This window comes from Hylobates moloch, unplaced genomic scaffold (assembly GCF_009828535.3).
Source record: "Hylobates moloch isolate HMO894 unplaced genomic scaffold, HMol_V3 SCAFFOLD_9, whole genome shotgun sequence".
Taxonomy (NCBI): Eukaryota; Metazoa; Chordata; class Mammalia; order Primates; family Hylobatidae; genus Hylobates; species Hylobates moloch.
Window position 1 is genome coordinate 15,782,851 of NW_026652284.1, and position 21,496 is coordinate 15,804,346.

Below are 21,496 nucleotides of genomic sequence, written 5' to 3' on the forward strand. Positions count from 1 at the left end.
TGGTGCAGGTGCAGAGAGGGTGGAGAGTTGGATCTGATTGTATAGCTGGAGCTCTGCCAGACAGCTCAAGGTAGGGAAGGAGGAGCAAAAGATTAGGGAGTGGAGCAAGGGGGTGGCCGCAGCGGGGGACTATGGGATCTATGGGACTATGCTGGGGAAGGGAAGAGGGAACATGAGGGGTGAGGGACAGCAGTGGGGGGCGAGTAGAGAGGACTCAGCCTTCAAAGGTCAAGTGTCCCAGTGGGCTGAAGGCTTGGTTGCATTGGTGTGTTAGGAGTGAGCTGGAATATTGGGAAGCAGTGTCTGAGTGGGTTGCTAACAGTGGAGCTTGTAGTGGGTGCAGTTTTTTGGTAATGACATTCTATAGCACCTGCCCGGGGAAGGAGGGGATGAGGTCAGGTGAAGGACAGGAGCATTGGATGAGAGGTCAAGGGGCTGAGGGACTAGGGTGCAGCACACCATCTACATCGCCATCGAAGTATAAACTGGTGACGGCAGCCGGCTGAGGAATATGGCAGGAGCTGGCACCGTCGAGATGAGGAGAGAGCGACGGTGTGCAGGGGTGTCCCTGTAGTCTGGAAACGTGAATGCAAAGCTGGGGGTTTACAGAGTGAAGAAAGACGATGATTTGGAAGGGACACTGAGGAGCATGAAGGACCCTTGCCCACCTCCAGGCCCAGGGGCTAGAGGGAGTATGGAGGAAGCAGTCACCATGGAGATGGCTGGAGGGGAGGCCATGCCTGCTGTTGAGGGCAGGCTTCCTTTACAGTACAAGATCAAGGAAACTGTCCGGGGTGGGACTGAGGATATCGTGCAGATGATGGTGGCTGGGATTGAAAGGGAGTTGGGGAGGATGAGGAAGGGGGTCAGATGAGAGGATGAGAGTCCAGGAGACTTGGGGTTTCCATGGCAACTGATGTAAACGATGAGGAAGAGCAGGTAAGATGGGAGGACCCCCAAAAGTGCTGTGGAATGTGGTGATTGTAAGGCTAGGAGTGGGGGATGGGGGAGGTGGGTCTTGCCAGCAGCCTGCGGGGGCTCTGGGGCCCCTGCACACTCCTGCCTCATCTGTAAAATGGGGATTATAATCTTTGCTTTGGGGGGTTGTGATGAGCATTAGGGAGCACCAAGTAGGACTCGTGACTGTTGGAATTAGGACTGTTGTCACTGCAGTCAATGGAGAGAGTTTTTTGATGGGGCCAAGTGATCATGGCAGAGCTTGCAGAGGGGGTCTGGTTTCTCCAGAGGGTTGAATATTTGGGTGGTTTTTTAGGGATCCAGGAAAGGATGAAGGTGGGAGAATATGCAGAAGGACCCCTTTTGCAGAGTGGCAGAAAGTGAGAATCCATCCATTCATTAACAAGTGTTTATTGAGCACCTACTATGGGCCAGACACTGTTATAGGTGTTGGGGATGCAGCTGTGAGCAAAACAGACAAAATTCCTCCAGCAGCATCTTTGTAGTCAGGTGGATGTCTGTAAGTGGACTTGACCTTGGGTGGTGTCCTGGTGGCTGATGGCTCTGCCGTGGGGGATGATGTTGGAGAGCCCTGACATACAAAGGAAGAACAAGCACCAATGTGTAGTTCTCTCATTCAACCTCCTCTCCAGAGTGTGAGCGCCACAGGCCCAAGAGCCTCCTGGAACTCTGGGGATTAGTGCAGTGCCTGGAACAGAGAGGCCATAGTTCACATTTATGCAGGGGATGAAGAAGAATGAGATGCCACCCACAAGGGCCCTGTTGGTTTTTCTCTGGGTGCCCTGTAGCCTGAGTTTGCAGTGCATCCCCCTCTGATGCTGTGGGCTAGGAAGGCTGACCCCAACCAGCTGTGGCTGGGAGCAGCTGGTGGTGTAAGGAGTAGGGTGGGGGCCCAGCAAAGGCGTGCCCCAGGCTGGGGCCAAGGCAGATGGGAGGCTTCTCAACACCCATTTCTTGATCCCAGAGCTCTGGTGTATCAGGTGAATGCGGTGTATTGGGTGATGGAAAGAAGTTGCATGGGGTGCTGGCATTAGTCGAGTTCTAGATCTCCACTCAAGTGCAGATGGGCTTGAATCCCCCTGCAGAGTGGCAGAAGGTGAGAATGCGTCCATTCATTCACACGTGTTTACTGAGCACCTACACCTACCATGTGCCAGACACTGTTATAGGTGCTGGGGATGCAGCTGTGAACAAAACAGATAAAATTCCTGCCCTTATGGAGCTGACCTTCTAGCAAGAGAGATGGACAGTTGACTGGCATCAAGGTGGGAGAATCGCTTGAACCTGGGAGGCCGAGGTTGCAGTGAGCAGAGATCGCACCACTGCACTCCAACCTGGGCGACAGAGCGAGACTCTGTCTCAAAAAAAAAAAAAAAAAAAAAAGAATCAGAGCAGGGGAAGGGAGATGGGGGATCAGTCAGGGGGAAGGATGGGCAAGGTGCAGCATTAAATGGAGTGATTGGGTGGGGGTAGGGGCTTGCTGAGAAGGTGACATTTAGGCAGAGCCCTGAAGAGGCTGAGGGAGGGAGCCTTGTGGACATCTTGGGGAGAAGCAGTCGATGCAGCAGGAGCAGGCAGTGCCAGGACAGCCTGGCATCTTCATGGCACAACAGGAAGGCCAGCGTGGCTGGAGCTAAGTGAGCAAGGGGAAGCGTAGTAGGAGGCGGCAGTCAGCAAGGTGGCAGGGGGGCATCAGAAGGGCCTTTTATGCTACTCAGGAGGATTCTGCCTTTTACTGAGTTTGATGGAAACCATTGCTTTTGAGCAAAGGAACAACACGCTCTGCTGTATGCAAAACAGACTGGAGGGGCCCAGGTGGGACCACGCACCCATGAGAAAGCTGCTGGGTGATCCAGGCGAGGGGTGATGGTGGCTTGGGCCGCAGTGATGTCAGTGGAGGTGATGAGAGGTGGTAGGTTAGTGGATTTCTGTTGAGCTGGAGAGTTTGGAAGTGTCAGATCTGGAAGGGACTTGGGTATGGGCTGAGGGTGTCCAAGGGTTTGCCATCTATGCCCTGGCTTCCTGATGCCCAGCCCAGGTTGGTCTCCTGGCCAGTGGCACTGCCCTGCGCCTCCACTGCCTGGATGTTGAGGGGTGCCTTTTGAACAGCCTGGCAGCCCCAGGCCCCTACCCCACTGTGGCCACTCCCCTGAGCACTGGGTCTCTTCCCATCTCCCTTCTCTGCCAGTGATGTGCCCAAGGGTGCCAACAGCTTCAAGGTCTCTGGAAGCTCCGGGGTGGAGGTCTTCATGGTCTACAACCGCACACATGTGACCGAGCCCATAGGCAAGGCCCGTTGGCCGCTGGACACTGATGCAGACATGGTCGTATCTGTGGGCACAGCCAGTAAGGAATTAAAGGACTTCAAGGTAAGAGGCCACTTTCTCATAGAAAAGGGTTGGATCTCCCCAACCCCATCCAAGGTAAGAGCGCCACCGTGGGAATTCCCATTCCAAAGCTCCCCACTTAACCAAACCTCACAAAGCTTATCACAGCACATACACAAAACGTATCCTGATACAATGCCACAGATGCCCAAAACACACAAACCTCCACCACCACCCCAGTATCACACATGTACACATGAGTACTCCCACAAAACACAAGCTCTCCTAGCCACCCCCTCAGATTCACAGACAACTTCACATTAATCCCTGTATTCAGCCCGCACACGGACCCAGCAAGATGCCCCAGTGCTCTCATGTGGGCAGGACTGCACAACAACAACCCGTGCAGGTGCACACACACACGTCCACACCTTTGTGTGCACGGATCTCCCATGCCTAAGCCAACCTTGTCTCTCATCACCTGCCTGAAGCTCAGACGAGTCCCTCCTCACTCACTCCAGCCCCGGCACCCATGGCATACAGTGATCCACCAAATCCTAGACACGGCCCTGTCTCCCCAGCAGGGAAAAGGCAGGGATGAAGCAGCTGTTGAGAGAGGGGCTCAGGAGCCCACCGTGGGCTCAGACCCCACCTCCTCTGCTTGCTAGCTGAGGGACTGCTGGGACTGCAGGCAGGGCCCGGACAGTCTCCTGTCGACTGGGGCCATCCCAGGGGCTCACTGGGATGACCCGGCTGGAGGGCTTGGTATGGATTCTGGACCACGCTAAAAGCTCCAGGACCACTGACTGTGGTGATGGAGTGGGAGTTCTCATTCCCATTTTATTGAGGAAGTACCTGAGGCTTAGAGGAGCTGAGAGACTTGCCTAAGTCGATGGAGCCGGCTGCTCCTCCCTCATCTGCCAGCTGCTCCTGCTGGGAGCTGCCCCACCTTTCCCATCCCTCCACCCCGCCCCCACCCTCCTTGCTCCTCACACCTGCTCTGGGAACCAGGGTGGGCTCCCACAGCCACTTGCTGGAGAAGGTAGCTCTGAATCCCAGCCAGGAGCCCTTGAGTCTTGGGACTTCAGAGACTGGGGGGATCTCCATCCTTCCTGTGCCTCTAAGTAGGGCTGTGAGGATGTGTCCCCCATCACCTCTGCCCCTGCCATCTCTGAAGGTGATGGCCGTGCAGGCTTAGGGCTATGTTCTGCAGGTGAGGGTCTCCTACTTTGGGGAGCAGGAAGACCAAGCCCTGGGCCGCAGCGTGCTTTACCTCACTGGTGTCGGTAAGTAGCAGCTCCCTGGCTGCCCATCTATCCCTTCGCCCCTCCAGGTTGACTGTTTGAGGGTCTTAGTGGATTCCTTGGAGTGGAAGACCCATGGCCAGCTTCCTCCATCACTGAGGGGCTTGGATTCCTCAGGGACCTTCTGTCCACTGTGGAACCACGGGGATTGAGACCCAGCAGTCCTTAGGACCACAAGGATCTAGAAACTTCACTGCCCAGTGAACAACAGCTAGACCCACAATAAACCTCCTTCATCCAGAGTCCCACGTATACCCTCATTAGACCTCCAAGACCCAGCACGGAACGTGCCCCCTTCAGCCAGGGCCCAGGGCGATGGAATGGCAGAACCCAGCCCCTACAACCTCAGGCCATGTCCCTAGTTCCCAGAGTTTGGGGTCACCAGCATATGACCTAGAACCCCAAAGCCACCAAGAGCTAGCAGGTGGACATGCACAGGCAAGCGATTCAAGAGCCAAAGGCTTGGGTCCCTCCAACTCCCAGAACCACACGGCAAGCCACAAGCATCTCCCAAGTGTGGGGTCTGACCCCCAGGCAGGGCATCCCGGTCCTCACGGGCTTGGGGAGGGGTCAGAGTTTGCCCAACCTGGACTTTAGGGGTGTGAAGATGGGGCTGGATGAGCCCCTGGCAGCCCCTCTCCATCTCTTTTCAGATATTTCCCTTGAGGTCGACACAGACCGCACAGGCAAGGTGAAGAGAAGCCAAGGGGACAAGGTGAGACCCTCCCGGGCACCCCAAGACTGCGGGGTTGAAAGGCAAACTTGGGATGGTCCCGGGTGGATTGTGCCCTCCCTCCAGAAGAATGTTGGATCCCCAAGGTCTGTAGTATCCAACCATGTAGGGAACCCATCTGGGACAGCAAAATTGGCATGAGTGGCCATTAACCTACACCCTGTAACCGACATGCTGTGTGGACATTAACCTATACCCTGTAACCGATGTGCTGTGTGACTGCTGGAAAACAGCTTACCCTCTCTGGGTCTCTCTTGTGCCACTTTGAAATTGGGATTGGTTCTTTTGTTGCTGCCTTTTTTATTTTGAGGGCTATATTTGGACCCCTACACATGTGGGAGTGCTCCTAAAAGGTTGTTGAGTGACGGAAGGCAAGGAGAAGACAAGCCTTCGGGTAGAGGAGGCTATGGTGGTCAGCCCCAGGTAAAGCCTGAAGAGTAAGGAGGAGGGCAGAGTGGGCTCAGGGCATCACCCCACAGGAAGTATCTGGAAGCTGTCCTGGGAAGGGTGGAAGGTATGATTTGAAGGGAAGGACTCCAGAGAGGCAGCCTGGTTCACAAGGCTTTGAGGACAAGGTGGGCAGGGCTGCCATGGATGGCTGTACAGGTTGTTCACTGCACAAGAGTGCATGGGCATGGTGGCAACTATGATACAAATCATGTCTGGGGCCCTGCTGCAGAGTGGCATCTACCCAGAGGGTGGGCAAGAGTGCCATAAAGGCTAACAGCAGCCCTGTGCAATCCCAAGAACCTGGGTTTGAAGGCCAGCTATGCGGCTTAGGACTCACCTCCCAGAACCTCCCCGCCCCTTTCTGTGAAATGGGGAGAGTGAGCCCTGCCTTGTGGGTCTGGTGGGGAGGCGTGTTGGGGAGAGCAGCAACCACAGAGGCAGGGAGAGCTCCAGGCATCTTTCCCGCCTTGGCTCAGACCTCAGCTTGCAGAGCCTGCAGGACTGCAGGCGGATGCCAGAGATATCTATGGGACAGGTCCCAGGAGAGTGCTGGGATGGGGAGGGTCTCCCAAAGATTCTCCAGATCCCGACTCTCATCAAGGTCATGGCAGGCAGCCTCTGCCCATCCCCGCCCCACAGGCAGAGCTAAAGCTTAGGCAGCTTTTGAGGGCCATTTCTGGGTGTGGTAACAACACCTTTGCTTCTCCAGTGTGATGGCTGGGTAGAGCCATTGTATATGGTTGTGCAGGTTGTTCACTGCACAAGGATGAGGTTGGTCTAGAGCCTTATCTGGAACTCCATTCCCAAATAATCCTTTTTAAAATCTTTAAACAAACCAAAAATATGAAAATCTACAATCTAACAAAGCAGCCTGCCCTGGCCATGTCTAGAACCCCTTCCTGGAGCCTCCTGGGTCCCACTGATCCCAAGGCATCTTATTTTGCCACAGAAAACCTGGCGCTGGGGCCCTGAGGGCTATGGGGCTATCTTGCTGGTGAACTGTGACCGGGACAATCACAGGTCCACAGAGCCTGACCTCACCCACAGCTGGCTGATGTCGCTGGCTGGTGAGTGACACAAGGTGTTGTCCGGGGAGTGGGGAAGGGGGATGGGAGGGGATCCTGTTGGTGGGGTGGAGAAAGGGCGATCTCAAGGGGGCCACTCTCTCCAGACCTGCAGGACATGTCCCCAGTGGTGCTGAGCTGCAATGGCCCCGACAAGCTCTTCGACAGCCACAAGCTTGTCTTGAACGTGCCCTTTTCTGATTCCAAAAGAGTGAGGGTCTTCTGTGCCCGGGGTGAGTGGCCTGACGGGACCTCGTCCTCCCGGCTCCATCCATGTCTATCTTCTCCTCCCCCATCTCTCTCTCTTTTTTTCCATCACCTTTTTGTAACTCTCATTACAGCTTACAAACAACCACTCCATCAGTACCAAATATAGTCCTCAAGGAGGAGGTTCAACAACAATGAGTTCCATTTTATGGAGAGGAAAACTGAGGCTCAGATGCAGGAATTCACTGTGGCACAACCATCTGGGGTGGAGCAGGCATTCCAACCCAGGTGTCTTGGGCGCAACAAAGCTCCTCCTTTTACCATTGCCCCACCCCCTTTCCCTCCTATGGTCAATCAGTGTGGACTGAACCGCATGCCAAGCACTGTCCAGGCAAGGAGGGTGTGAGAACCAGCGAGGCTGAGGCCCAGGCCCTGCCCCTGGCCCCAGAACCCGACTTTCTCACCAGAGTTTTTATTAATCAGCCTGTGGTTTTAAAAAATATGGCCAAGGCTGGGCGCAATGACTCACATCTGTAATCCCAGTACTCTGGGAGGCGGATTACCTGAGGTCAGGAGTTCGAGAGCAGCCTGGCCAACACAGTGAAACCCTATCTCTATTAAAAATAAAAAAATTAGGCCGGGCATGGTGGCTCACACCTGTAATCCCAGCACTTTGAGAGACCGAGGAAGGCGGATCACAAGGTCAGGAGAGCGAGAACATCCTGGCTAAGAAGGTGAAAACCCGTTTCTACTAAAAAATACAAAAAAATTAGCCGGGCGTGGTGGCAGGTGCCTGTAGTCCCAGCTACTTGGGAGGCTGAGGCAAGAGAATCACTCAAACCCAGGAGGCAGAGGTTGCAGTGAACCAAGATCATGCCACTGCACTCCAGCCTGGGTGAGTGAACCAAGGTCATACCACTGCACTCCAGCCTGAGTGACAGTGCAAGACTTCGTCTCAAAAAAAAAAAAAAAAAAAAAAAAAATTGGCCAGGCCAAAAAAAAAAAAAAAAAAAAAAAAAAAAAATTGGCCAGGCCCAGTGGCTCACGCCTGTAATTCCAGCACTTTGGGAGGCCAAGGCAGGAGGATCACTTGAGCCCAGGAATTTGAGACCAGCCTGGGCAACATGGCAAAATCTTGTCTCTACAAAACATACAAAAAAATTATCCTGTAGTCCCAGCTACTCTGGAGGCTGAAGTGGGAGGATCACTTGAGTCCAGGACGTCAAGGCTGCAGGGAGATGTGTTCATGCCACTGCACTCCAGCCTGGGAGACAGAGTGAGACCCTGTCTCAAGAAAGAAAGAAAAGAAAGAGAGAGAGAGAGAGAGAAAGAAAAAGAAAGAAAGAGAAAGAAAAAGAAAGAAAGAGAAAGAAAGAAAAGAAAGCAAAGAAAGAAAGAAGGAAAGAAAGAAAGAAACGAACCGCTCCTTAACCCCGGACTGCTCTTGTCTTTACAAACAGCAACAGGCTTCTACCCCTTCCTGATTCCCCTTCACCCTTCTCTGTTCAAACTGACCCAGAACTTGTTATTCCAGCTAAATGAGCCTGGCAGGAGCCAGAATGGTCTCTCCCATGCACCAGTGGTGGATATTCAGGCAGAGGACTCAGCTTGAAAGCACTTAGTGTGACACCAGGGCGTAAGCAAAGTCTCAACAAGTGAATGGACAGCCTCTCTTGCCGTGTGCAGCCACTGATGTGCTTTCTGTATCTCTGAAATTCCCTATCTGGATATTTCATATAAATGGAACCATACAATAGGCTTCTTTTAGTTAGCATAATGTCCTCAAGATTCATCCGTGGTGTAGCATGAATCAGTGCTTCATTACTTTTCTTATGTTTTAGAGGCAGGGTCTCACTCCGTTGTCCAGGCTGGTGTGTAGTGATGCTATCACAGCTCACGGCGGCCTTGAACTCCCAGGCTCAAGCGATACTCCCACCTCAGCCTCCCGAGTAGCTGGGACTACAGACATGTGCCACCATGCTTGGCTATTTTAAAAAATTTTTTGTAGAGAGGGGGTCTCGCTATGTTGCCCAGGCTGGTCTCAAGCGATCCTCCTGCCTTGGCCTCCCAAAGTGCTGGGATTATAGACATGAGCCACCATACCTGTCTGGTCATTACTTTTTATGAATTAATAATATTCCATCTTATGAATATATTACATTTTGCGTATCTATTTATCCGTGGGTAGTTTTCACCTTTTGTGCCAGGTGCTTCTATCTCTCTCTTTTTTTTTTTTTTTTTTGAGATGGAGTCTCACTCTGTCGCCCAGGCTGGAGTGCAGTGGCGCAATCTCGGCTCACTGCAAGCTCCGCCTCCCGGGTTCACGCCATTCTCCTGCCTCAGCCTCTCCGAGTAGCTGGGACTACAGGCGCCCGCCGCCGCGCCCGGCGAATTTTTTTGTATTTTTAGTAGAGACGGGGTTTCACCGTGGTCTCGATCTCCTGACCTCGTGATCCGCCCGCCTCAGCCTCCCAAAGTGCTGGGATTACAAACGTGAGCCACCGCGCCCGGCCGCTTCTATCTCTTTATTTAGTTTAAAGTTTATGTTGGCCTCTTGAGAAAATGTTAGCCATTTTACAGATAAGAAACTGAGGCTCGGCCGGGCGCGGTGGCTCACGCTTGTAATCCCAGCACTTTGGGAGGCCGAGGTGGGCGGATCACGAGGTCAGGAGATCGAGACCACGGTGAAACCCCGTCTCTACTAAAAATAAAAAAAAAAATTCGCCGGGCGTGGTGGCGGGCGCCTGTAGTCCCAGCTACTCGGAGAGGCTGAGGCAGGAGAATGGCGTGAACCCGGGAGGCGGAGCTTGCAGTGAGCCAAGATTGCGCCACTGCACTCCAACCTGGGCGACGGAGCGAGACTCCGTCTCAAAAAAAAAAAAAAAAAAAGAAACTGAGGCTCAGAGAGGTTGAGTCATTGAGCCAAGGCCACGCAGCTTGCACGTGGCAGAGCCAGAGAGGAACCCAAGCTGCTCTAACCACAAAGGGGGCTCTGTCCTGGATTCCTGGGCTTGCAGCCCCTCACCCCTGTCTCCTCGCTAGCCCCTGACTCTTGTTCTTCCTAGGTGGAAATTCTCTCTCCGACTACAAGCAGGTGCTGGGGCCCCAGCGTCTGTCCTACGAAGTTGAGCGGCAGCCGGGGGAGCAGGAGATCAAATTCTATGTGGAGGGGCTGACCTTCCCCGATGCCGATTTCCTGGGGCTGGTTTCCCTCAGTGTCAGCCTGGTGGACCCGGGGGTGTGTACAGCACTGGGGGGTGGGCATGGAGGCTGAGGGGTTTGGGGGCCCAGTTTGGAGGCTCCAGGGCTGGGCAGGCTGGGGGCTGGGGGGCTTGAGGCAGGCTAGGGGTCCCTGCAGGGCCCACCAAGTCCTCATTTTCCCCTCAGACTCTGCCCGAGGTGAGCCTCTTCACAGACACTGTGGGCTTCCGCATGGCCCCCTGGATCATGACGCCCAACACTCAGCCGCCTGAGGAGCTGTATGTGTGCAGGTGAGGCTCCCTCCCTCCAGCCCTCCCCAGAGTCTGGAGTGCAGAGGTAGGGACAGAAGCTGCCTCAGGGTTGCGCCCCTCACTCACACCAACGGATTCATTGCCGGCACCCATTCAGGCAGAGCCGGTGGCAGGACAGCAGCAGGTGGGCTGGGGCGCCACCCTGCCCAACCCTGACCCACCCTGCCCTGTGCAGCCAAGGCCCCTCCCAGGTCACTGGCTCAAGCTCTGGCTTTCCTGCCCATCCTGTCCTGTGGCTGCAGCCCCAGAACATCTCAGATTTAGTCTGGGCAGTGGAGCCACGCCCTGCACAGGCTGCTGGTGGCCATCAGAGACCTACCCTCACTGTAACATGGGTACGATCCCGTGCCTGCTATGGACATGGGAACCCCGTCTCTGCAAGCCTGATCTCACCCAGCTTGCTGGTCCTTCTGCCGTCTCTCAGAATCCTCATCATGCCCTTGAGGGAAGGATCAGCCTCGACTGGCAAAGCCCTGCCAGGCCTCTGTGCCAGAGGTCAGACCACTGGCAAAAGCCACAGTTGAGCTGGACATAAGTTAAAAGGCTGGGAAGGGTGTGGCCAAACAGGTTTGCTTTGCTTCCCTGGGTCTAGGTGTGTGTAGGTGTTAAAAAGAGACTCTTCTCCTGCTTGCTAACCCCACCTTGACCCCTTTGCTTAGGCCAATTGTGTGGAACAGGAGTAGACGGGGCTATCTGCCCCTCACTGCTATTTTAACCCAAAAGATTCAGCCCCAGGTCACCTCTGTGGTGACTTCCCTGACTCCCTGTGCTGGGTTAGGTGCCCTGCCTCTGGGCTCCACTGCCCGCGCTTACGCCTCACCTTGCACCTGTCACCTGCTATGATCTGGAGACTTCATCCATCTTCCCCATGGGCCTATGAGCCTCTCAAGGTCATGAACTGGAACCCCTGTACCCCAGAGACTGCACAGGGCCCAGCACAAACTGAATCAAGGCCACTCACACCTCAGCCACAGTCAGAGGCCATTAGCATGCTCCCCTTTCCCTGCCTTTTACAGTGTGATGGACACTCATGGCTCCAATGAGAAATTCCTGGAGGACATGTCTTATCTGACACTGAAAGCCAACTGCAAGCTGACCATCTGCCCTCGAGTTGAAAATCGAAATGACCGCTGGATCCAGGTGGGAGCTGAAGCCGACTCCAGAAGAGAGCTGGGGGCAGCCTGGGAAGCCTGCAGCCTGGCTTGGGGAAAGGGAAGCCGCACAGGTGCCTGATGGACCTCAGTGTCGCTAGAGAAGCCACGGCAGCCTGGGCCAGGCCTCTGGGGCCAGGGCTTTTCCGCTGCCTGCATCAGCCCCAGCCTCCACTGCTTCCCTCCAAACGCTCTGGTCCCAGATGAGAGTCCTCTCCTGGCTGGGGTCCTAAGAGGCCTCACTTCTACCTCTGCCCCTCACCAGGTCTTAGGGAAGACCCGCTGCCCTGCTCTGTCCCAGGCCTGGTGGGGACCACCCTGTTCTGTAAATCAGACGAAAAAGGTCACCGAGGCTTTTTCATCTCTCCCCTTCCAGGACGAGATGGAGTTTGGCTACATCGAGGCCCCTCACAAATCCTTCCCCGTGGTCTTTGACTCTCCCCGGAACAGGGGCCTGAAAGATTTCCCCTATAAGAGGATCCTGGTATGTAGTGACAGGCAGAGTGCAGAAACCCTGGTTGGGTCCTCCTGGAGGGGCACCAGTGAAGTCTCTTCTGGGCCTGGTCCTACAGGGCTCAGAGAACAGGAAGAGGGGGCAGAAGGATACAGGAGGTAGGATATCAGCAAACTGGGGAGCCAGTGGGGAGTTTGGGCAAGAGAGGAAATGATATGCAAATCACATGCAAATAGGCAGCAGCCTGATTGTTCCTGTGTTGGGAGGGGCAGGACAGCAGAGCTCTTCTGGATAAGGAGACTGGTTGCCAAGGGGGAATTAGCAGTGTGGTCAGCTCTGGGGAGACCAAACTGCTTTTTGGAGGGAATGCACCCTTAGTGAGCCTGCATGGCTCTTGTTCTTAAGAGCTAGGGCCTCGCTTTAGGTGTCAAATGTTTTCTGAACACCTACTATGTGCCAGGCACTGTGCCACCTCCTGTGCACGAGATGGCAACAGCAGCACCTACCATTATGTATTGAGTTCCAGACACTGTCTCCTAGCTTTCCATGGCTTGCCTCATGTATTCCATGGGGTATGCCTATGGATAAGTGCTATCATTATTTCCTCTTTATGGATGAGGAAATCAAGGCTCAGGGAGGTTAAGTAACTTTCCCAAGGCCATGCAGCAAGCTAATAGTGGCACCAAGATGCAAAGCTAGAGGGGCTGTGCCCACATCCCTGCACTCAGCCTTGAGGCTGCACTACCCCTCGAGGTGAGCCCACGGTCTCTGCCTGTTTCCCGGCTCCCACTCTGCCACTGCTGGGACAGTGATGGTCTAGGTGGGAGCTGTGATGGGATGCAGTCTGTGGGCACGCAGAGCAGGGACATTCATCCCAGCCTGGAGGGATCAGGTGACAATGAACCCTACAGATGAGTGTATCCGCCAGGGCCAGCGTGCTGGAGGGGGACGCACCTGACCTGCCTTGGGCTTGGCCTATAGGATCCAGGGGATTTTTTCACTGATTCCTGCTCTCATCTTTATCATTTTCATTTTCTACTTTGTGTTTAGTTTGCTGTTCTTTTTCTAGCTTGAAACGGAAACTAAGATGTTTCAGGCTTTTTATTTTATTTTATTTATATATGTATATATATATTTTAATTATACTTTAAGTTCTAGGGTACATGTGCCATGTTGGTGTGCTGCACCCATTAACTCGGCATTTACGTTAGGTATATCTCCTAATGCTATCCCTCCCCCACCCCCTCACCCCACATCAGCCTTTTCTCTTCCTAAAAAAAAACACGTGTTTGTTTGTTTGTTTGTTTGTTTTTGAGAAGGAGACTCGCACTGTTGCCTGGGCTGGAGTGCAATGGCGTGATCTCGGCTCACTGCAACCTCTGCCTTCCAGGTTCAAGCTATTCTCCTGCCTCAGCCTCCCGAGTAGCTGGGATTACAGGCGCCCCCCACCCTACTACCACATCTGGCTAATTTTTTGTATTTTTAGTAGAGATGGGGTTTCACCATGTTGTCCAGGCTGGTCTCAAACTCCTGACCTCGTGATCCACCCACCTCGGTCTCCCAAAGTGCTGGGATTACAGGTGTGAGCCACCATGCCTGGCCTACTTTATTTTATGAAACAGAGTCTTGTTCTGTCACCCAGACTAGAGTGCAGTGGTGCAATCCTAGCTCACTGCAGCCTCCATCTCCTGGGCTCAAGCCATCCTCCCACTTCACCCCCTGAGGAGCTGGGAGCACAGGCTTGCCCCACCACGCTCGGTTTAAATACACGTCTAGAGCTCTGACAACTCCCTAGCAGTGCTGCCTCATCAACATCCCATGAGTTTTAATGTGCTGTCAAAAGACAGCAGATTTTTATGAACTTTCACTTCAAAATCTTGTCTAATTTCCACTTTGATTTCTTCTATGATCCATGGATTCTTTAGATGTGTACTGCTTAATTTCCAAACATTTGGGGGAGTTTTTAGTTATCTTTGGTTATTGATTTGACTTTAACCGCATGGTTCTCAGAGCCCGGGGGGATTTGTAAAAAGTGGACAGAGATTGTTTTTCAGGCACTAAGAGCCATGGAGTGGGAGACCCCCAGCGTCTTCCCTCTACTCCAAGAACTGACTCATCCTGTCCTCACTCACCTCTCCTTCTTGGGGCGGGGGTCTCTCTGGTCCTTCCATAGGGTCCTGACTTTGGATATGTGACCCGGGAGATCCCGCTCCCTGGTCCCTCCAGCCTTGACTCCTTCGGCAACCTGGACGTCAGCCCGCCCGTCACGGTGGGCGGCATGGAATACCCCCTGGGCCGGATCCTCATCGGCAGCAGCTTCCCCAAGTGAGGGGCTGGGGCGGGAGGTGGGGGGGCACAAGGAAATGACTGCAGCATCCACCCTCCCTGTGCCCCCATCACAAACACAATTCCCCAGTCTGAGAAGTGATCTTAACTTCCTGAGTGGAATCCTGGAATCGAAGACTCGGCAACCTAGGATCTCAGATTTAAAAGATCACAGAATCTTAGGAGAAAACTCACACACTTGTGGCCTGCGATCTTTTGGCCTACCTCATTTTATGAGCTTAATGAGTCATCGACATTAAATAGATATCGGGGGGCCTCCCATAAAAAGCCAGGTTTCTGGCATCTCATGAAAAATTGGAGAAGCTGGGGAGGTGAGATACAGTCTGGCACAGAGACAGAGGAATAGACTCATTGACTTCTCCCATTAGGAAGTCAGAATAGCTTCTGTGCTAACCGTGGCTTAAAAGGGCCCTGAGGTCATGAAGTTCCCAGGTCAGGTGGCTGCAGGTAAGCAAGTGATTGGCCAGGATACCCTGATGACAGAGGTGAGTCAGTGGATCTCACCCTGGACAGATGTGATGGAGCAGGAAACAAGGTATTTAGGTTTTCACACTCAAACGGGTGGCGATGTCTGTTAGGTCCTGCTGAATGGGTGCACACCCTCCCTGCAGGTAACCAAAGAATGGGGTGTGCAGTTCAGGGTCCTGGTGGGTCCCCCTGTTTCCTCCCTGGAGATGACACCCACTGCAAGCCCTGGAGATCACCTTCCTATTTGTGGGGTTTTTGCATAGCAGGGGTGCCCCCACTTGCCCCCCAAGCCTTGGCTGACCATCTAGTCTCCAGCCCGGAGGAGTCAGGCAGTGCTGAGAAGGTCACAGCCTCACCTGGTGAATCTGGCAGCCTCAGAGCTCTGGATCGTATGAGGCGAGGCTTCCTGGCACCTACCCAGGCACGTAACTGGGTGCCCAGACAGGATGCCTGGGGCTGAGACTGGCCAGGTGAGAGGCATGTGCTCACCCTGTTGGTGACTCATGCCCAGACACTACTGTGTGGGCTGTTCTACCCACACCCTTGGGGGCAGACAGTCCTTGAGGCCTCAGGACAGTCTTTCTCTAAGTCAGGGAGGAACCCGTGAGGAAGGAGCACAGGCTTTGGAATCAGATGGACTTGGGTTTGAGTCCTGGCCCTGCCACTCGCCAGCTACATGATTTGGGATGTGTCCCCCAAACCAGTGTTTACCACAGTGCCTGGCACACAATAGGTACTCAATTAATTCATTTAAAATATTTATTGTATGCCAGGCACAGTTAAAGGTACTGGGGATACATCAGTGAACAAAACAGATACATTTTAAATGAGCAAATTATTTTATACTCCATGCCTCAGTTTCCTTATCTTTAAAATGGGCCTGATGAAAATCCCAGTCCCAGCTATAGAATCAGCATTACTGGGGATAAAGAATTCGTGTCAACCACCTCTTGAATGCTTAGGTATTTTTCAGTTGGCCCCAGTAGTGGGGCTGCTTTAAAGCAGGTTGGAACTAATTGGACAAAATGTATTGACCACCTACCACATCCTACGTGTCACACCTATAGTGCTTTCCCCAGGCTGCCTCATTTAATTTCTACAACAACCCTGTGAGACTGAGACCATCATTATCCCCACTCTACAGATAAGGAAGCTGAGGCTTGGAAAAGTTAAGTTACGTGCATTCTTTCATACATTCATTTACCAATTCAGTAAATATTTATGGAGACTTCCTATAGGCCAAGCCCAAGGTCTAATGCTGGGGATACAGAAATGGCTGAGGAGTTTGCCCTTGAGATTTAGAGTCTAATGAGGGAGACAGGCAAGCAATGGATCAGAGAGGGGATCACATATCATCCCACATGCGGTGTCCTAGAAGGCTTACTAGGGGCAGCCAATGATATTGACGCTTCTTTGGGAGGCCGAGGTGGGTGGATCACCTGAGGTCAGGAGTTCGAGACCAGCCTGGCCAACATGGTGAAACCTCGCTCTACTACAAATACTAAAATTAGCTGGGCATGATGGTGCACGCCCATGGTCCCAGCTACTTGGGAGGCTGAGGCAGGAGAATTGCTTGAATCCAGGAAGCGGAGGTTGTGCTGAGCCAAGATTATGTCACTGCACTCCAGCCTGGGTGACAGAGCAAGACTCCATCTAAACAAACAAATGAAGGAAGGAAGGGAGGAAGGGAGGAAGGGAAGGGAGGGAGGGAGGAAGGGAAGGAAGGGAGGAAGGGAGGAATGGAGGAAGGGAAGGGAGGGAGGGAGGAAGGGAAGGAAGGAAGGAAGGAAGGAAGCAAGCAAGCAAAGTAGCGTGGAGTGGACCATGTTGCAGGCAAAGGGAAGCGCTCAGGCAGAAGCCTGGAAGCCAGAGAAGGTACAGCTCAAAGGAAAAGTGGAAAAAACTCGGTATGGGTGGCATGTAGATGGGCAGGGATGGACTGGTAGGACCTCAGGCAGGAGGGGGCTCTGCAGGTCCAGCTGCGGACAGAGTTCAGGGAGAAACCATTCTGTTCAGATGCCTCATGGGGCAGTTCTCTCCTCCAGGATCCTTGGGACCTGGGCTCAGAAGCAGAGAGCTCAAAGGATGCAGGCTCAGGGGCAGAGAGCTCGGAGGATGCAGGCTTAGGAAGGGAAGGGGCTCCTTGGTGTTCTCCAAGGACTTTGCTCCCTTCTCTGTCCCAGGCTCCTGCCCCAGTCTCTATGTCACGCTGCAACACATGGACATCCTTACCTGTCTGCTCCCACAAGCCTCACGAGCCAGTGAGCCAAGCCAGGAGCCTTCTCTCAAGGGTGCAGGGGTCTGTTCTGGGAACTCCCAGGCACAGAGCAAGGACCCCACATGGGAAAGTGAGGGGTCTCCAGTGTGGACGTGTCCCCATTCCATTGGCTGTTGGATTGAAAACCAGGAATGAGGCCTTTGGTGGACAGATGGGACCTGAGGTTTGAAAAGGGTTGGCTACGTACTTAGGACCACATAGCAAGTTAGCAGTACGGTCAGAACCCAGGTCTCCTTCTACCTGGGCCCCAAACTCAAATTTAGCACCTCAGGCTGCTGTCCAGTGACCCTGCCTTGGTTTCTGACCTTAGCAATGGACAAAACAGACAACCAAACATTCCAGCAGAGAGAAACAGACAATAAGTGAACAAAACAAATAAGTACCTCCAATCATATGTATGAATATAGTATGAATGCATGAACAAATGCATATAACTTTAATTTTCTGGGCCTCAGCTTCCTCATCTGTAAAATGGGGACAGTAATAGTCCCAACCCCACAGGGCTGTCATAAGGATTAAATGAGGTAGCCTGGGTAAAGCATGTGTGTGGCACGTGTCAATAAATGTTTGTCTCAGCTTTGCTGAGAGTCTGATGTTTAAACAAAGCCTTGAAGGAAAAGAGGCAGTTAGGCCAAGCACAGTGACCCTCACTTGTAGTCCCAGTGCTGTGGGAGGCCGAGGTGGGGGGGTCGCTTGAATCCAGGAGTTTAAGACTAGCCTGGGTGACATGGCGAAACCTCACCTCTACAAAAAATACAAAAATTAGCCGTGCATGGTGGCACATACCTGTTGTCTAAGCTACTTAGGAGGCTGAGGTGGGAGGATCACTTGAGCATGGGAGGTTGAGGCTGCAGTGAGCCATGTACTCCAGCCTCCAGGCTGGGCAACAGAGTGAGTGAGACCCTGTCTCAAAAAAAAAAAAAAAAGGCCGGGCGCGGTGGCTCATGCCTGTAATCCCAGCACTTTGGGAGGCCGAGGCAGGCGGATCACGAGGTCAGGAGATCGAGACCATCCTGGCTAACATGGTGAAACCCCGTCTCTACTAAAAATACAAAAAATTAGCCAGGTGCGGTGGTGGGTGCCTGTAGTCCCAGCTACTCAGGAGGCTGAGGCAGGAGAATGGTGTGAACCCGGGAGGTGGAGCTTGCAGTGAGCCGAGATAGCACCACTGCACTCCAGCCTGGGCAAAACAGCGAGACTCCATCTCAAAAAAAAAAAAAAAGAGAGAGAGAGAAAGAAAGAAAAAAAGAAAGGAAGGAAGGGGAAGAAAGAGAAAAGAAGGAAAGGAAGGAAGGAAGGAACAAAAAAAGAAAGAGAAAGAAGAAAGAAAGAAAGAAAGAAAAAGAAAGAAAGAAAGAAAGAAAGAAAGAAAGAAAGAAAGAAAGAAAGAAAGAAAGAGACAGTTAAAGATGTGGCTACTTAGGAGAATATTCCAGAGTGTAGAAACAGCCGTGCAAAGGCCCTGAGGCAGGAGCAGGCTGGAGACAGCAGACCAGCAGGGAGGCCGGCATGCCTGGAGCCAAGTGAGCAAGGAGGGGCGCTGTGGGGAGTGAGGCCAGAGAGCTTGGCCGAGCATGCTTCAGATGTAACTTGGAGCTGGTATTTGTATGTATATCATAGGGTCATCAGGAGGATTAAACAAGACACTTACTTTGAGGACCCTAAGGACAGCACACAGTAGATGCTCAAATGCACACACAAATGCACAGTCCATTCTCTGCTGTCTTGGCTTCTCCACTCTCTATGCCCCACGTTTAAAGCATTCTTTGAGCAATTCCGCTCCCTGGTGGCAGTTCTGATGATGACTCAGAAGCAAGGCCTGATGCCTTTCAGGCACAAGGTGACTGCCCGCCCTCTCCCTCCTGGCCAGGTCGGGTGGGCGGCAGATGGCCAGCGCGGTGCGGAACTTCCTGAAGGCACAGCAAGTGCAGGCACCCGTGGAGCTCTACTCGGACTGGCTCTCTGTGGGCCATGTGGACGAGTTTCTGACCTTCGTGCCTACCTCTGACCAAAAGGTGCGTCCCCTCCCTCCCTGCCTGAGCCACCTCTGCCCCTGTCTGACCTGATGGGATGAGTCAGGGCAAAGCCATCTGGAACCAGCTCAACCCTGTGCCCTGAGTAAGCTCTGGATTGGGACATTCTCTGGGTCAGGGCACCCTGACGGGCTCATCCTCACACTTCCTGGGTATTTGTGCTTGGACCCAAATCCCTTAGCCAATAGTCAGGAATGATATTGATAATAATTGGTAATATTTGCTGAGCACCTACTATGTGCCAGATACATGTTTTAATTCATTTAATCCTCCAACAACAAGCCCGTCAAGTGGGTGCAATTATTATTGCCCCATTTTACAAGTGAGGAAATTGAGGCTCAGAAGGGCCATTAACCTATCCAAGCTCACCCAGCCTGCAGGTGTCAGGATAGGATTCAAATCCGGGTTCTGGGCCTCTACAGTAAGCTTTGCAGAGGTGGCTGGGGAAGGCATGGCCAGGGAGCCAGCAGCCTGGGAGGGGAGGCTTCCCTGTGACCAGTGGTTACAGCTCTGCTAGGGACCGCTCTGACAGTGAGAGAGGAGACATCTGAATTGGGTATTTTGTTTGTTTTTTGAGACAGAATCTTGCTCTGTTGCCCAGGCTGGAGTGCAATAGCGCGATCTCAGCTCACTACAACCTGCACCTGCTGGGTTCAAGCGATTCTCCTGCCTCAGCCTCCCAAGTAGCTGGGATTACACCACCATGCCCGGCTAATTTTTTGTATTTTTAGTAGAGACAGCGTTTCACCATGTTGGCCAGGCTGGTCTCAAACTCCTGACTGCAGGTGATCCGCCCACCTTGGCCTCCCAAAGTGCTGGGATTACAGGCGTGAGCCACCACACCCAGCCCTGAATTGAGCCTTGAAGGAAGAAATCAGAATGCCCTGGTGGGCAAAATGCGAAGGGCCTCCAGGGAGGGAGAACAGCACAGACAAAGTTCCGGAGGTGGGAACCTGCTTGGAGGACCGGGAGAGTTGCAGACAGTGCTTTGTGGCTGGTGTGCAGACTGAGTGGGAGAGGGGAGTCCCAAGAACTGTCAGGCCCCTCCTGAGTCCTGAGTCTGGGGTCTCCTGTGTCTAGGGGGACCCTGTCCACTGAGCCATTCTCCCTCCCTCCGTGCCAGGGCTTCCGGCTGCTCCTGGCTAGCCCCAGGGCTTGCCTCAAACTCTTCCAAGAGAAGAAAGAAGAGGGCTATGGGGAGGCAGCCCAGTTTGATGGTGAGTGCCAATGACCCGGTCACCCCTGGGGGATCCTGCCCTTTCACCACCATCCTTGGGTACAGCCCCTGCACCTGCAGATCTCTCAGCTGGACTCAGAACCCAACACCCACTCTCCGTTTCTTGGGTCCCCAGGTCCTCTGATGGGTGGGGAAGTTCCTGGGCCACACCCCAGGAGAGGAAAGGCACAGGAAGTCATGAGTGCCCCAGGTGCCAGTCAATGCCAGGCACATTCTTGTTCTCGCTCCTGTTTGATCTCTTCCCTCTTCCTTATCCCTGTTCACAGAAGTGGAAACTGAGGCTCAGAGAGGAGAATTGGCTTGGCCAGGGCTGTGTAGCCAGGGAGCAGCAGGGCTAGGGGCTCGAGAGAAGAAGGAGGAGAAGCCAGGCTTGGTCAGGGCCCCTCTGCAGAGCTTCTTGCAGGAGCTAACAGACCCTCCAAGGGCTTGGTTGGCCCACCTCCCCTCCTTATCACAGCCTCAGTGTTCTCATCTGGGGAATAGAGCATTGGAATGGATGTGGTGCAGACGTCCACAAGGATAGCCCTGGGTTCAAATCCTGGTCTTGGCATTTGCTGGCTGTGGTATCAAGGGTGTGTTCTGAACCTCTCAGTGCCTCAGTTTCCTCTTCTCTGAGTCGTAGATGATAATTAATCCCTCCTATAGTTGCTTTAAATATTAATAATACATTAAGATGCCCAGAGCATGGCAGATATTCGATAATGGTAGCTGTGCCATAATTATTAGGCTCCGAGTCCAGAGTCACTTCCTGAGGAGTTCCTCATCCATCACCAGGTTTTCTTTGCAGCCACGGCCTGGTCCCATCAGGGTTCTCAGTCTCTGGCTTTCTCTATCCTGGCTTCTGACCCTGGCGGTGAGGTAGGAGGGAAATCCTGGCTTGGATTATGTAGCCCCAGGCCGAAGATGGCCTCCAGGCAGTGCTCCCTGAGCTATGTACTGTGTTTCTCTTCTTGC

The 21,496-nt window shown here is 53.3% G+C and overlaps 1 protein-coding gene across 1 annotated transcript in view; it reads left to right on the plus strand.

The window, feature by feature from the left end:
• PADI1 (peptidyl arginine deiminase 1) overlaps positions 1–21,496 on the plus strand; it is a 41,144-nt gene that overhangs the window by 13,810 nt on the left and 5,838 nt on the right. Inside the window, exons 2-13 of the mRNA XM_032759079.2 lie at positions 3,167–3,347; positions 4,519–4,591; positions 5,263–5,324; positions 6,742–6,859; positions 6,964–7,089; positions 10,129–10,301; positions 10,451–10,554; positions 11,592–11,715; positions 12,103–12,210; positions 14,354–14,505; positions 19,143–19,287; positions 20,429–20,522. Of these exons, the coding sequence (XP_032614970.1) occupies positions 3,167–3,347; positions 4,519–4,591; positions 5,263–5,324; positions 6,742–6,859; positions 6,964–7,089; positions 10,129–10,301; positions 10,451–10,554; positions 11,592–11,715; positions 12,103–12,210; positions 14,354–14,505; positions 19,143–19,287; positions 20,429–20,522 (1,460 nt within the window). The remainder of the gene's footprint in view (positions 1–3,166; positions 3,348–4,518; positions 4,592–5,262; positions 5,325–6,741; positions 6,860–6,963; positions 7,090–10,128; positions 10,302–10,450; positions 10,555–11,591; positions 11,716–12,102; positions 12,211–14,353; positions 14,506–19,142; positions 19,288–20,428; positions 20,523–21,496) is intronic.